At 40.4% G+C, this 17,668-nt stretch overlaps 1 protein-coding gene across 5 annotated transcripts in view; it reads right to left on the bottom strand.

The window, feature by feature from the left end:
- Window positions 1–17,668, bottom strand: part of osbp2b (oxysterol binding protein 2b) — a 408,269-nt gene that overhangs the window by 164,496 nt on the left and 226,105 nt on the right. For all 5 annotated transcript variants that reach the window (XM_073065344.1, XM_073065346.1, XM_073065345.1 and 2 more), the window contains one exon: window positions 13,482–13,732. In XM_073065344.1, the coding sequence (XP_072921445.1) occupies window positions 13,482–13,732 (251 nt within the window). The remainder of the gene's footprint in view (window positions 1–13,481; window positions 13,733–17,668) is intronic.

Raw genomic sequence — 17,668 nt, 5'->3', positions numbered from 1 at the left:
TAAAACTATCAGGGCAATATATGCCTTGTTCATGTTCCAAAGTCTTTTAATTTCCTTTTTAAATTCAGCATATCTCTGGTGTTTTTCACTTACTGATTTCTGTACGTTACGTGTGTTTGGAATGGCTATAGCTACTAAGTAAGTTGTTCTGTATTATTATATCCTGATGGTTATTAAGCATTGTCCTATCTGTAATAACTGATTGTTCATAATATAATTTGTCCTATTCTGACTCTAAAACTGGATCAGACTTGTATTTATAGTAGGAGTATTTTAAAGCAAGATTTTGGTGAATGATGTTTGCCACTTGATTGTGCCTGTGTAAGTAATCAGATAAAGTTAAACTGCTACAGCATCCTGTAATGTGTTGGATTGTTTTGTTTTTTCTCAGTGTTTTCTACATTTATTATTTTGAATTTGCTGGTCTTTCATTATGTCTTTTGCCACCTGGTTAACCACCTGGTCCTGTATTACCACAAAAACTGGCAGAGGGCATCTGAAAATTTACAGATATCGATGGGAAGCGACTAGACAAATGGAAAAAGGGTGGAGTCAAGAGGGAAAGAAATGAATTCTTAAATGAAAGGTCATTGGTTCCCTCTCCATGGATGCTGCCTAACACAGTATTTCCAGAATACCTTGTTTTATTTATGACCATTGATTAAAGCTTGCAGACACTTCTAATTTTGATTAGTCACCCACAGACAGATATTGTTGAACCTTGAGTGTTAGTAGTCTACACTTAGCCTAAATGATTACAGTTATTAAGTATAGAATTGCAGATAAATTCTTCACTTTTGCTGACTTAATGACTTTTCTGGATGCAATCTAAAAATTTGCTTTGAGATTTTTCGGAGTCCTTTTGTCAGAAATGTTCACTTGGTTTTATATACCTGGCAACATAGAGTACTGTCTCTCCACTGTGATGTGGAGCCAAATTTGTAATTTGTGAATTACCAGCATCTGTCTTAATTATCATTCCAGAGAAATCCACATCAAGGAGCACAGGAGGTGTCTCCATTTGGGTTACTCGGAGAAACTGGCAGAAGCAGAGCTCTGCATTCGCAATGGCCATAGGATTAACTTTGACGGCTCAAAGCTTCTGTGCTGCACCAGTGGCTTTTGGGACTGCCTGGCAAAGGAAGCCATTGAAATAAAACTAGAGGGAAAGATTTTTGACAAAGACAAAGGTCTCACTCTAAGTAAGAACTGGAATTCAATTATAAACAAGGTGGGAGAACAGAAACCTGATTGGATGAAGACTAACCAATCAGGAGGGACAGACTATGGGTTATAAATATTACTGGACTAGACACACCCAGGCATCATCCCTGAAAAAGATGGCGGAGTTTATCATTGAAACATCGGTTATAATCAATACCTGTACCTGACTTGAAGCCCGAGAATAGTTTTTTTGGCATGTACACCGTGGAAAGCATTAGATCCTTTTTTCAACTTCACTTAGTTTTACTTCCACCATTATTGAAATGTTCCCACAACCTATGGACTCACTTTTAAGGACTCTTTTTCTCATGTTCTTGATTTTTATTGCTTGTTTTCCCTTTATTTTTGTATTTGCATAGTCTGTTGTCTTTTGCACTCTGGTTGTCTGCCCTTTTGGTGTGGTCTTTCATTGATTCTACTATGGTAAATAGATTTATTAAGTATGCCTGCAAGAAAATGAATCTCAAGAGATGTGTATGGTGACATATATATGCTTTGATTATAAATTTACTTTGAACTTTGAAATATGGAATTTGAATAAATTGAAGGTTACTAGTTGGTCAATATCAGTATCCACTAGTTCTTTCTGTATAATAACAGCATTTCTTTGTTCAAACTTCAGAAGAGTGTGGTGACAGGGGCACAAGTAAATAAATCGTGATTGATGAACAAGAGTGAATTTTCAGAGTCTAGTTAATTGGCAAAAACACCATCACATGCCCACTCCACAAACTTAGTGAGCACAATTATAGACAAAAATCAAAAGTTTATAAATAAAGTGGGACTGGATAGGATACAGCCAAAGCAGGAAAATTAAATGTCTCTGGTGTGGGCCACAGCAAGAAATGATTTTATAACCTCTGACCTCACTATTAATGAAAGTGAGCAGGATAAGGAAAGTTATTTCATAAGTGAGAAAACAGAAAAATAATTTTCTTCGGCTCCTGCTAAATTTAATAGAAGGGTTTGATTAACAAAACTTTCTTGCATTTGCTGGTGGTTAACAGGGAGAGAAGCTGTTTGCTGATCAGAAAGACTATTTCTACTACAGCTCAGTGCAGGAACAATGAGAAGAAAGTGGGAATCTATGGCCAAGTACCATGGATTTGGGAGCTCAGAGGCTTTGATTAATGGGAGTCCAGTGCCTTGGGACGAGGTAAGGTAAAGTATGGTCACATGAAGCACGGTTAAGGTAGCAATGTGTGCAGGGTCATTGGAATTTACATGGACAAATCACAAAATGGGGCATGTTCATCTCAGGTGAGGGGGCAGGATAGAGGAATTATGGGGGGATATGAGATGGGTGAGAATGGTTGAGTAAAAGGGAGATGCTCAGGAAACTTCACTAGCATTTCAAACCAATGTTTTATCTGTGGTGCCTGGTCTTATTGTAGTATTTAACTAATCAATATCTCCTGGGAATGGCTGGACTTTCCAAACGCTATTAAAACTGCCAATGGCCTGACTGGAGTCAAACTCAAATCATTACACCCCACCCTACCTTTCAGTGGTTCTTGAACTTCAATCCCTCCTATTACGCACATCTACCTTCATCACTCGATTTACCTAGTCAACACCGACTGTTACAGTATTAGGTTTGCTGACTGTGAAGTTCTAAACTCAAACGAAGATCTTAAGCCCCATCATATAAAGATATCTATGGGTAACCTCACTAAAAGGAGGTTATACTGCAACTACATACTCTTCAAAAACTAGTTCACTACCCTCTTTATCCTCCATGGTGAGTTTAGCTACCAATGCCCACTACTTGAGCCGTGGGTCCCTCCTCCACCAAAGAGGGAATACTTCCAGCTATCAAAGTAGATAACACACAGTTAAAACTTTCAAAGCACATTTAAAACTCAGTGAAGATTTCAATCTTATGAAAGATTTATAAATTACAAATGGTCTCTAAAACTCAAAACGTTTCCAAAACACAGGTACAATTCCTATAAGCTAAAAACACATATCAATGAGGTGCAGACGAATGAATTGTCTGATGCAGAAATCAAAGGCAGAGGATAGATTTATATCACCCCATCTTTCTCTCAATCTTCTTGATGTTCCCCAACCATTCATAACAAGCCTGACTACTCTCTTACATTTATACTGTTGTTTTGCCACTTGGGTGGCCTTACACATGTGAAACTTTTTCACATACTTTTTCTCACAGATGGTCTAAGAGCCTTTGGGGACAGAGATTCACAGGTTCCCACAATTAATGCTGTGAGAGGAGACTCTATGAGTACATAAATCTTCCACCTATTGATAGATCAGCTATTTGATGTGCTAAGTGATAGTATCAATCTGGTCTGCAAGTTTCCTTGAAATAAATAACTTAGCTGGTTTGATTCAAGCCAGTTACCATAACCCCATTTTCTTAAACTGCATCTCTTGAGCAATCAGCCACTTGTCCTGTGGGCCATTAGTCTGTGCTCAATAGACAGTGCTGGTAGTATGCAAAGCTGTTCCCTTAACATCAGACTGATTATTGCTTGCAGCTTACATTAAAGAACTGAAGACTGGCTCCCACTTATGACAAGAAACTGAATAAAGAATATTGGTCACAAGTTTAACTTACCCAAAAACAACTCTTCTTTCTCTAGAAGTGTCAGCTACTATGATGAAAAGCTGAGCTTGGAAAAAAGGCCACATGGCCCTGGGCAGTGAATATTCATCACATGACCAAACCATCCACCCTGCTCGCTCAAGGTGACCCCAAAAAAAAAAACAAATTTTGCCAACAAACAGGACAAGTAGAAAATATCTGTACTCTGCTTATGAAAGGACTCAAGATTAGGAAGTATAGGAGCCTTAGATCTCACAGCACCAGGTTCGGGAACAGTTATTACCCCGCAACCATCAGGGTCCTGAACTGGAATGGATAATTTCACTCACCTCAACTCTGAACTGATCCCACAACCTACAAATTAACTTTCAAGGACTCAACAACTCATGTTCTCAGTATTATTTACTTATTTGCACAATTTGTCTTGCTTTACATATTGGTTGTTTGTCAACCTTTGTTTATGTATAGTTTTCATAAATTCTCTTGTATTTCATAATCTTCCTGTAAATGCCTGCAAGAAAACGAATTTCAGGGTAGCACATGATGTTATATACAGACTTTGATAGTAAATTTACTTTGAGGTTGAATTAAAAAAAGAGTAAATAACATTTCATGCCACTGTTTTTAAAATTAAACATGATACATTTTACTGTTTGGGAACTAAAGTCATAACTGAATAATTTTGGGACCATCAAATTACAGCATCTTAATGCCTTCAGTGTTCCTTTCTTAGCTCTGCAACCCCCAGACTTCATTTCCTTTGTGTCTAATCAGATTCTCTGTCTCTCTATCTCATATAAGATCACCTTTATTTTCTCCTTCCCACAGGGACACAGAAATAGAGTCCTTCGGCGACAGCAGAAGTGATTATTTTGTTACTGTGCTGAAGCCTTGTCCCCCATAATCAGCTGCTTCTTTTCTCAGCAATCATTTCCTTGCCATTCTAACTCTGCAGCTTCCAGCAAGCTTCTGAAGCGCTGTTCAAACACATCAGAATCATCAAGGATCACAGAATGCCACATGAGAGAAAAGCTAGCTTGTATATAAATTGCATTAGTGCACACCCGAATCCTCTGCAATAAGAGGTTATTGTGGTGTGTTCCAGAGCTGGAGTTTATTTGCACAAAGGCTTTGACTTTCAATGTCACAGGATGATAAGCCATAGCAACTGCAAATCTCATGGGAGGGCAACCATTTTTAGACAATCAAAGTCATGGTATCACTGCTGAGATGGAGCTTCTTCAATGCAATGCTTACTGTGGTCCAAAACATCTGCTGATTCAAATGCTGCTACTGTGCTTATTAAGCTTGATTTCCATCCAATCAACAACTTCATTTTCCATTACTGATTCTGTTCTTTATAAACTGAACAATCTAATGCAGACCAATGATTATTACTGAATAAAGAGAGTGGTGAACCTGGAGTTTCTAAATCTGGTTACCCTTAGCAAAGCCATATTTTGACAAACATCGATTCATGTCCAAGACACCCAGCATTCATTCAATCCAAATCTTTGCAATGTAGCACAAACAAAATTCTGAAGGAACTCAGCAGGTCTGACAGCATCTATGGAGAGGAATAAAAAACCAATGTTTTGGGCCAAGACCCTTGGAAAGACATACAGACAGACAGACATACTTTAGATAGATAGATAGATAGATAGATAGATACTTTATTCATCCCCATGGGGAAATTCAATTTTTTTCCAATGTCCCATACACTTGTTGTAGCAAAACTAATTACATACAATACTTAACTCAGTAAAAAAAATATGATATGCATCTAAATCACTATCTCAAAAAGCATTAATAATAGCTTTTAAAAAGTTCTTAAGTCCTGGCGGTAGAATTGTAAAGCCTAATGGCATTGGGGAGTATTGACCTCTTCATCCTGTCTGAGGAGCATTGCGTCGATAGTAACCTGTCGCTGAAACTGCTTCTCTGTCTCTGGATGGTGCTATGTAGAGGATGTTCAGAGTTTTCCATAATTGACCGTAGCCTTCTCAGCGCCCTTCGCTCAGCTACCGATGTTAAACTCTCCAGTACTTTGCCCACGATAGAGCCCGCCTTCCTTACCAGCTTATTAAGACGTGAGGCGTCCCTCTTCTTAATGCTTCCTCCCCAACACGCCACCACAAAGAAGAGGGCGCTCTCCACAACTGACCTATAGAACATCTTCAGCATCTCACTACAGACATTGAATGACGCCAACCTTCTAAGGAAGTACAGTCGACTCTGTGCCTTCCTGCACAAGGCATCTGTGTTGGCAGTCCAGTCTAGCTTCTCGTCTAACTGTACTCCCAGATACTTGTAGGTCTTAACCTGCTCCACACATTCTCCATTAATGATCACTGGCTCCATATGAGGCCTAGATCTCCTAAAGTCCACCACCATCTCCTTGGTCTTGGTGATATTGAGACGCAGGTAGTTTGAGTTGCACCATATCACAAAGTCCTGTATCAGTTTCCTATACTCCTCCTCCTGTCCATTCCTGACACACCCCACTATGGCCGTGTCATCAGCGAACTTCTGCACATGGCAGGACTCCGAGTTATATTTGAAGTCTGATGTGTACAGGGTGAACAGGACCAGAGAGAGTACGGTTCCCTGCGGCGCTCCTGTGCTGCTGACCACCGTGTCAGACCTACAGTCTCCCAACCGCACATACTGAGGTCTATCTGTCAAGTAGCCCACTTTATTGATCCCAAGGGAAATTGGGTTTAATTACAGCCGCACCAACCAAGAATAGTGAAGAAATATAGCAATATAAAACCATAAATAATTAAATAATAATAAGTTAATCATGCTGTGGAAATAGGACCAGCCTATTGGCTCAGGGTGTCTGACACTCCGAGGGAGGAGTTGTAAAGTTTGATGGCCACAGGCAGGAATGACTTCCTATGACGCTCAGTGTTACATCTCGGTGGAATGAGTCTCTGGCTGAATGCACTCCTGTGTCTAACCAGTACATTATGGAGTGGATGGGAGTCATTGTCCAAGATGGCATGCAACTTGGACAGCATCCTCTTTCCAGACACCACCGTCAGAGAGTCCAGTTCCACCCCCGCAACATCACTGGCCTTACGAATGAGTTTGTTGATTCTGTTGGTGTCTGCTACCCTCAGCCTACTGCCCCAGCACACAACAGCAAACATGATAGCACTGGCCACCACAGCCTCGTAGAAAGGGGGAAGAAGCCAGAATAAGAAAATGGGGGAGGTGAAGAAGTACAAACTGGAAGGTGATAGGTACAGCCAGGTGAGGGGAAGGTGAGTAAGTGGGTGAGTAAAATTTATCAAAGTACATACTGTATACGTCACCATATACAACCCTGAGATTCTTTATTTTTGTAGATATTACAGTAGTTGCGAGCAACACAATAGAATCAATGAAAGACCACACCCAACAGGACGCACAAACGCCCAGTGTGCAAAAGACAACAATCTGTGCAAATATAAAGAAAGAAAAATTATATTAACACAACAATTACCAGAAATAGATAATAAAAGATCAACAAATTCAAGATAATAAATGCAGAAAAGTCAAGAGAAACCGGAAATAACACAATATATTACACGATCCTGAACCAGTTTAACTCAATCTGATTACTTACACAGACACTATCAAGTGGCAAACATCATTCACCAAAATCTTGCTTTAAAATACAAACTCATAAAAGACACAATAGCTTACTATAATACAAACCTGATCCAGTTTTAGAACCCTGCAACTTATATTACGACCCATCCATTATTACCATCCAGATATAATAATACAGGATGAACAGGCAAGAACTTCTTACTTAGTAGATATAGCAATTCCAAGCACACATAACATACAGAAATCATAGTGAAAAATACCAGAAATATGTTGAATTAACAGAGGAAATTAAAAGACTATGGAACATGAACAGGTATACATTGTCCCAATAGTAATATCTAAAACTGGTATCATCCCAAAGTCACTGCACAATGGCATTAAACAATTAGACCTTCACATCAATATTTATGCAAACCTTTTAAAGCCACAACATTAAACACCACTAAAATAGTCCAAAAGTTCTGAGCAATTGGGAAGTGAGAGCGCTTGCGTTATGTCCATACCTCAGGTTTTACCAGCTTGAGTTGAGAAAAAAATAAAAATACAATAATAGGTTGATAGATGGATAAATAATTGATAAATATCAAGATCATGAGATGATGAGTCCTAGAAACTGAGTTCATAGTTTGAGGACTGTTCAGTAATGGGGCAAGTGAAGTTGAGTGAAGTTATCCCCTCTGAGTCAAGAGCCTGATGGTTGAGGGATAATAACTGAACATGGTGGTGTAGGTCCTGAGGCTCCTGTATTTCCTTCCTGATGGCAGCAGTAAGAGGAGAGCATGGCCTGAATAGTGGGGGTCCTTGATGATGGATGCTGTTTTCCTGCAAGATCACTCCATATAGATGTGCTCAATGGTGGTGAGGGTTTTACCTGTGATGGGCAGTGTGTGTATCCACTACTTTTTGCAGGCTTTTCCATGACATAACAGCAAAATCAGACCACACAGCCCATCGAGACTGCTCCACCATTTCATCATGGCTGATCCATTTCCCTCTCAACCCTATTCTCTTTCCTTTTCCCCATAACCTTTCACCACCTGACTAATCAAAAACCTATCCCTTCGCAACTTGGATTTTTGAATCTTCTCCCCATATAGAAAATGGTGTATGTTTTTACTCCTTCTACCAGTCTATGACCTTACACTTCCCAACACTGTATTCCATTTGTCACTTCTTTGCTCATTCTCCTAACCTGTCCAAGTCATTCTGCAGACTCCCTGTTTCCTCAATGCTACCCGCGCCTCCACCTATCTTCATATCATCTGCAAACTTGGCCACAAAGTCATCAATTCAATCATCCAAAATCATTGACATACAACATAAAAAGAAATGGCCCCAACTCCAATCATTGTGGAACACCACTAGTCACAGGCAGCCAATCAGAAAAGGCTCCCTTTATTCCCACTCTTTGCCTCCTGCTAGTCAGCTAATGCTCTATCCAAGCTAGTATCTTTCCTGTAATACCATGGGCTCTTATCTTGTTCAGCAGCCTCATTTGTGGCACCTGTCAGAGGCCTTCTCAAAATCCAAGTACTCAACTTCTACTGATTGTCCTTTATCTATCCTGTATGTTATTTCCTCAAAAAAATTCCATTCAAGGGCATTGATATTTCTATATCAGGACGTGATGCAACCAGTCAATATAGTCTTCACCTCACATCTACTGAATTTATCAAAGTTTTAGATGACATACCGAATCTTCACAAACTTCTAGGAAAGTATAGACACTGCTGTGCTTTTTTCACAATGACACTTACATAAATGATGGACCCAGGACAGATCCTTTGAAATGAAAACACTGAAGAATCTTAAGTTGTTGACCTTCCCTACCTCCAATTCCCTGAGAACTGGCTCATGGTCCTTCAGCTTCCTCTTCCTGAAGTCAATAATCTTTGGTTCCTCGGTCTTGCTGGTGTGAGTAACAGGTCGTTGTCATAGCACAACTCAGCCTGTTTCTCCATCTCCTTCCATAATGCTGATTCATCACCATCTTTTATTTGACCAATGATTGAGGTGTTTGTCAGCAAACTTAAGTGTGGCACTGAAGCATATGGCAATGTGATCTGCTTTTACCTTCCAGATAGTTTGAATGTACTTTCTAAAATGTATTACTACTTTCTTTAATCCACATACTGTTTTCTAAAGAGATTCTCATGCACTGTTGATTTGAAGCTCATTAGTCAACTCAACTAATTGATTCCAAGTCTTCCTCAGGTTCCTGATCCAGGTTCACAAGTTTCAAATAAGGGAGAATCTAGAACCAGACGGCGCAGCCTCAGAATAAAAGGATGTTTCTTTAGAACAGAGATGAGGAAGAACTTCTTTAGTGAGAGGGTGGTGACTCTGTGGAATTCAATGCCACAGACAGCTGTGGAAGCCAAGTATTTGGGTATATTTAAAGTAGAGGTTGAATATAGACAATAGACAATAGAGTTCTTGAATATTAAGGGTGTCGAAGGTTATGGGGAGAATGCAGGAGAATGGGGTTGAGAGGGAATCGTGGAGCAGACTCAATGGGCTGAATGGTCTAATTCTGCCTGTATGTCTTATGGTTTCCAAGACAAACCTACCCAATCCATAACCGTAAACCAGCCACCTAATCGGCCATTCACCTTTACCTGTCAGTAGTCACAAACGTTGGAGTTACAGAGTCACAGAACAACTCAGCACAGATACAGGCCTTGCAGTCCAATGATGCATGCTGACCACAGTGCCATCCAGCTAGTTTCAATTTCCTGTGTTTGACCCCTATCCCCCTAAATCCCACCCCTCTGTGTACCTATCCAAGTGCTCCTTTCCTTCCATATACTCATCACCCTCTGCATGAAAAGTTGCTCCTCAGATCCTTTTTTAGTTATCGACATCATGAGAAGCAGCTTCTGCCTGATATATAAAATCTAGTTTGTCAGTCCATTACGACAAGTTTCCACAGTGTATTCTGGATGGGGAACAGGTTACGTAATGACTCTGTCAGTTTGTTGGGTTTGTGATTACTTTTCCATCTCAGTGAATGAAGTACAATTCTCTGCTGTGAACCTGTACAGAAAAGGTTGAGTAATGTGGAACATCGGTACACCTGGACAGTGAATTAATCATCCAGGTTTTCAGCATTCCCACTCAACGTTCATGGATGACACAAAATTAGGAGATGTTGTTGATAAGTTATCATAAATTACCAGGGAATCTTGATCACTTAGGGAAGTGGGCCAATGAGAAGCAAATGGATTTCAATACAAATAAATCTGAGATGCTGCATTTTGGAAAGTTAAACCAAGATAGGATTTATACTGTGAATGGTAAACATTAGTTAATATCAGTTTGGTGCCTGGTTTTGTGCTGGAATTGGGAGTGATGAAGGGATGTAACCTTCTCAAACTTCCAGTAGATGATTAGCTCAAGTTTTAGGAGCACAATGAATAGCTGAAAATGGCCATTTAGGCTATTTTTCCTCGGACCTCCAGTCAAATGTCTGGCAGGAGAACCTGTGTGCAATTGCTAGGCCTTGTTGGAATGTGGAGCATTGCCCTGTCCTATCTGAGTCTTTGTACTCCACATATTCCAGCAGAATACATGTGGAAGCATTAGTTGTCCTTTCTTTACTGGCATCTCATTTCATGGTCTGGAAGCGTTCCTTCCATATTTTGCCAGCTCTTTAATGTAGAGATGGCTCAATGCAAAACAAAGGAGCTCCTGCTGGCCCCCTGATCAAGTATCAACTTTATCTGATTTACATGTATTTGTTTTAATTCACTTACTGTACATATATCATGAATTTGTTCTGGTGTGTTAGCACAACATGCAACAAAAATAACAATATTCAATAAAGAATAAACAATTATAAAAAATAAGTTGTTGGTAAAGTATGGATATGGAATACCATGTGTAAAAATACATCAATACCAGCTTATATTTACAATGTAAACAGTTTTATAAAAAGTGCTTTGAAGTGGTTATAATGCAGTGCAGTGACTGAGGTAATAGACCGACACGCTGGGAAGGGGTTAACTAGGGTTAAATCGGTGGGCTGCTGGCAGCACAGCTCAAAGGGCCAGAAGGGCCTATTTCATACTGTACAGTATCTCTATATAAAAAAAATAAGAATGGTTGATCAGATTAACTGCCTGGAGAAGAAATGGTGTGAAGTTTTTGTTTTAAGAGTGCTATGATGGCGTGAAGATGATGTAACTTTGAAGAAACTTTTAAAATGGAGTAAAGTTTTTGTTCTAAGAGCCCTGTGCCTTACCTGTACTCTTCAATTTCTGTGTTTCAGTAATGTTGGTACATGGTAACATGCAAGTGCGCTACTGAAGGAGCGCTGTGCCGTCAGTGTGGCTACTTTTTTAACTGAGTTATTAAATCAACATTATCTTATCATCACAATGTTTCTAGTGGGACTTCACTGTGTACAAAATTGGCTGCAATATTTCCCAGATTGCAAACCACCATACTTTAGTGGAGACAGTTTAGCTACATGCTGCTTTGGGGTTATGCTGTCTAAATGCAATTAATTTCCTTCTGTCTACCTCGATTGCAGCCACTGGCAAACGCAGAGATTCAATTCCAGCTGTTGGCAGCTGTAATGTCGCAGTTATTGGTGCATATTTCAGCTCTGGATGAATTAATGCAGAAAGCAACAATGCTGAAGAGTGGTGCAGGAAGTCAATGCTTTAATTCCTCATTACTGACAATGAGTTGGCTCAAGATCTAAAGCAAACAGCTCAAAAATCCAGAAGCATCTATTTACAGGCAAAGTGCACTCCAGTAGTAAAGGCACTCAAAATTATTATGAAGTTCATTTTAATTTATTATATAAAATGTTGGTCAGTAATGAGGCTCATTAATAGCGTCAACAGTCAGATCTGCCACAGTTCAGTCATGCTCTGGAATGTACCGGGAATCGAAACCTACGTCCTTAATTTTATGATGTGCCCAGAAGGAACATCAAGGAACCAGTCTTGGCGATGAAATGAAGAATAAACATACAAAATAAAAATTCTCTTGGTGTGAACATCCTGAATCAACCCATCCTGTGTTCAGACATCTCTCACACCTACCTCAGTGATGTGAGAGTATGCACAGACAGGGTTATTTCAAGACTGGCAATTTGTTGGAGTGATTAACAGCCTCACACAACTGTGCAGAGAGTAAAAACCCATCTACAAAACAGTCCCACTTCACACAAAACAACATAATTGGATATCTTTCCACTGCATGCCATCATTTAAACCTCTCTTAATCATTCATGCCAATTAACTACGTACCTGGAGGATGATCAATCAAATCTAAGGCACATATCACAGAGAGAAGTACAGTTATGAGCTCTTCAGCTTAGATCATTATTCAGGGTGTAACCATGCAAAGAGATTGCCATGTTTTAGATGGGCCAGTTGCCCAGGGAAACAGAAGAACGGAAGCACAAAGTGAACACTTGTGCATCAATGTCAGGGATCCACAGAATTCATGACATGATTACTTTCCTGCTTCTCTTATAACATTTCTCACCCCCTCAATGAGTTCTCTCCCCTCACCCAGATTTTCCAGATCCCCATTTGCCCAGCCTACCTTCAAAACTCCACTTCCCCTTCACCAAGCGCATCATTTCATCCTTGTCTCACACCTGAATATATTACCCTCTTTTCTCTGGTTCTCTGTTCGTTCACTGAACAGATTCAGGTACAGATCTGTGTAACATTCCTGTGTACTACATAGAGAGATCCAGCTATAGTCTCTTTATTTCTTCATTTTTTACTTTAGGGATACAGCACAGTAACAAGCCCTTCTGGCCCAATGAGTCCACACGTCCCAATTACACCCAACTGACTAATTAACCTACCAACCGGTACATCTTTGGACTGTGGGAGGAAGCCGAAGCGCCTGGAGGAAACCCATGCAGTCACGGGGAGAACATACAAACTCCATACAGACAGTGGTGGGAATTGAACTCAGGTCAATGGCACTGTAATTGAGTTACACTAACTGCTATGTAACCCCATTTCTACAGGCTGTTCTTGCACAAATTAGCAATTTTTGGTGACTAAAGTAAAACAGTGCATAACCTTCAGCCAGATAAAACAATGCTTCCACTTACATTGATCATAGCATTAGACGTGATGCGAAAGAGGGTGGCTCGCTCACTGACTGCTTTAATCTTCTCCCCGCTCTCAGCTGGGAGCTTCAATGTCTCGAGCTCGCTCAGGGATCTCTGAAGGGCTGCTCCATGCTTTGCGATGAGATCGTTGCACTGGCTCAGATCATCAAGCTTACTGGCTAGCGTCCTCAGGGTGGTGTGCAGCTCACTCTTATCAGACTGCGAGGTTGGCTCCTCATCACCAGAGTCATCTACAGAAGGAGCAAATTTCCATAGTTACACCTTTGGTCACTGAGGATACTTCCAAAACAGGAACAACAGAGGCAGAGGGCGTAAGGAAAGTACAGTAAGCCATCTGATGGTCTGATTTTGGCGTACTTTTCTCTTTCATTCTCCTATGGATTTCTTCAAAAAGACAACTTGCCAAGAGCACAGCTGACCCACAACAAATATCACAGGGGGAAGCAGTGAGAGTGGGTCTCACTGACCATGGGTGTAGGTGAGAGGGCTCTGAACCAAAGGGGTCAAAATGGAGTTGAGGTATCCAGACATGAATTTGGTGGGGCAGGAGACAATGGCCTAGCCAGTCAGGTTTATGAATCTTAGGTAAGAGGTAGAAAGGCGACCCACAACAAAACCCAAATGTCTACTGAATGTCCAAAGCAACAGTGACACAATAAATAGCTGTTTGTTGTATTCCCAATTACTTTTTCTATTAAAAGGTGTTTGGCAAATTACAGAGGCCACTTGTCCCATCTTGCCCAAGTCAGATCTTTGAAAAAATTATCCAATCAGTCTACTACAATTCTCTTCCAAAAGAAATGCTGGAAATATCAATAACTCTGTTTCCACCAACTTTTCAGGCAAGACATTCCAGGTCAAAATGATTGCATTAAAAAATCTCACTTGATCTCCCACTCCATTTTGTTGTCACTTTAACTCTGTTTGCTCTTACCTTTTATATTTTCACAGTTTTTCATTATGGAAGATGAGGATAATTGGTCCATTGAGCCTATACCAACTCTCATAAGTCCCATTCCTCATATCCTTTTCTCTCTCTCCTATGCCATCAATGCTTCTTCTATCTTCACCATTTTGAGTATGTGTATGAAGCCATCTGATAACATCTATGTTCTTTAAATAACAATGCCAACTTCAGGTCTCCCTGTATTATAGAACCACTTGTGTCGTTCCAGTGTACCTCCTCTCTCTCAGTTCCATGCACCTCCCAACTCTGTGTTGCTTTTGAAGAACTAGAGGACCCCCTGTGGTTTCCTGACCACTCAATCTAACAGAATAATTAGACTGAGCCATAGTCTGCTTGTACTGAAGAAAACCTGATTTGCCCGACCTCTTCCACCGGAGGATAGCTGATCCCAACTTCAATGATCTGTGGATTTCATTGTGCGTCATGCTGAGGAGCAGGAAAATGGGCAGAAGGCCTGAGTCCAGTAGTGAAAAAGGAAGTGGGCTTCACTTTTAATGGTTGGGCTAATTAAACTAATCCATCTTTGAGAGAACTGGTTGTGGAGAATTTCAGTAGCTCCACAAGGCACATTTACACTAATGTTACAAGTACTTGTCCTTGTCTATAAACTGCTGTATTACATACATGTTATCAGTTCAACAGTGCCTCACTCTCTCTCGAATTTAGCATCAGCTACTCTTCAATGACAGAGCATGGCAAGACTGAGCCAATGGTGCAAAGAGCATATAAAGTAAATAGAGTGTATAAGGTCTCCCTCCCCTCTGTTTATGATATTTACTGGGAGCGTTGCAGACAAAGGGTTGAAGTATTGTTGAGGATCACTACCACCGTTCCCACAATCTCTTTGACCCACTACTGTCAGGAAGGAGGTAGAGAAGGATTAGGACTAGGCCTGCCAGACTGGAAACAGCTTCTTCCCTCAGACTGTGAGTCTAATGAATATTCTCCCACCACTGAGGTATTGTCAGTAGGACAGAGAGATATTTACAGTTTAGTGTTTACCTGTACTGTGCACTAAATGCATTTGTACTGCATTTTATTTTCTTATTTTGGGTATTTTTTTCAGTGTGCTATGTGTTTTGTCGGTTCAACATGGTCCAGAGGAACATTGTTTTGGTGGTTGTATATATGTAGTCAGATGACAATAAACTTGGACTTGAACTAGATGGGAAGGAGGGAGGGAGAGAGAGAGGGGGGGATAGGGAAAGATGGGGGAGAAAAGGAGAGAGGGAGAGGGATAGAGAGAGAGGGAGGGAGAACGAGGGGAGAGAGAGGAAAGAGAAGGAAGGGAAGAAGAGAAGAGGGAGGGAGGGATCAGGTCAGCAGAAAATGTCACCTGCAGCAGTTTACCATCACTGCAGAACTTGTATGTATTCAGGACAAAGAAAAGGGCAGGGAAAACTATTGCAGACATTACCCGCCTTGCAAATGACCTTTTCCCAAACTCCCTTCTTGAAAGCATTATGGGGCTATTAAAACAAAAACTTCATACCATCTTAAAGATTTCTTCTTGCAGTCAGTTAACCTGATCAACTATTCTAGTTAGCTCCCCACCCCCCCCCCCCCCCCACCTATTACCTCAGTCACTGCTCTGCACTGTAAACATTTTACCATTTTTTAAAATGCTGTTTACATTGTAAATACATGCTGGCATTTTTGTATTAACACACATTTTATTCCATGTACCTACTTTAACCTCCAACTTTAGCTTTATATAATTCTTTATAATTGTTGAATGTTGTTTCTTGTTGCATGTCATGCCCTGACCAACATACAACAGCAAATTTCTAATACATGTAAATATACAGTATATGGCGAATAAAGCTGATCCTTGTACAGGGCTATCCAATTGCCCACTCTTCCTTTGGCACCTTGTCCTGTTGGTAACTCTCAGAACAGGAGCCCACAACTGAATGAATGGAGAGGGTCAGCCTCTGTTCTAATTCTTCCTGACACTGTAGATTAAGGAGAGGCAAACAGCATGCATTTAATGGTTGTAAAAGAAATGAGCCATCACTCCACATCTGTGCATTTTCAATGACTAGAAATAATCATCTAGGCAAACTAAGACATGAATTTGATATACAGTGCACCTGACTACTTAAATGCAGTGTCTCTGACTTCACTCAAATATTCACAAAATTTGCTGATACTGCCATTTTCAAAATTATTGCATGTAGTTAGACGTGACCTAGATGGCTTTCAGCTACTTTAGCTACTTTACTTCCCTCCAATAAGGTCAGAGTGCAAGTATTCACTGATGAATGGACAGTATCCACAACCTCACAGAATATGAGGCAGCTCCTGTTGCACTCAATAAGACCTGGACATTAGGATGAAGCCAACAAGCCACAAGAAGCCAACAAAAGACTCTGCAACAATGGAATCCAACCGTGCCCCCGACATTCAAAGGTTGATCACAAGGCCAGAAGCAAAAGCCTGCAGCCTGGATGAAGCTTGCAGACTGGAAAGTGGAGACCCAGACTCCTGTCCTGGAGTAGAAAGTGTGTGTCATTTAACACATTAGCCATTTCTTTGCATCCTGATATTAATTCCTAAGCCTCGTACTTAGATGAACTACACTTACCTCCGATTTATATTGCTATAACAAACTCTTACTGTGCGTCTTCATACTATATTCAAGTTTTCTCTCAAATTTAATGTTCTTCCCTCTTATGAGATTTTTAATCTCTCACTGCTAGGTCTTTTTTTTCTCAAGGAATCCCTGTTTCTAATTAATATTAACTCCTGCTGAGTGCTGGGGAAGCTGCTGTTAGAATACACTCAGTGGCCACTTTATGAGGGGTGATTAATAAGTTTGTGGCCTAAGGTAGAAGGAGTCAATTTTAGAAAACCTAGCACATTTATTTTTCAAAATAGTCCCCTCCATAATCACTTAATCACTTCGAGTGATTATGCATTAAGTTTGAAGTTAATAACTCATCCCCTTCTACCTTGGGCCACAAACCTATCAATCACCCCTGATATGTTATTAACTTCAAACTTTCTGCATAATCACTCAAAGAGCTGAACTGCACGTGCATGTAATGAGAGCTGTATAACTCATCTCCTTCTACCTTAGGCCACGAACTTATCAATCACCCATGCTGTGGACACTTTCTGGAGGTCCAAGATCTGGACTAAGTCTGTAAATGTAGGAGGGGACTATGTTGAAAAATAAATGTGCTAGGTTTTCTAA

Source organism: Hemitrygon akajei, chromosome 14 (genome assembly GCF_048418815.1).
Source record: "Hemitrygon akajei chromosome 14, sHemAka1.3, whole genome shotgun sequence".
Taxonomy (NCBI): domain Eukaryota; kingdom Metazoa; phylum Chordata; class Chondrichthyes; order Myliobatiformes; family Dasyatidae; genus Hemitrygon; species Hemitrygon akajei.
Note: the sequence above shows the minus strand (reverse complement) of the source record. Positions and strands in the feature narration are given on the sequence as shown.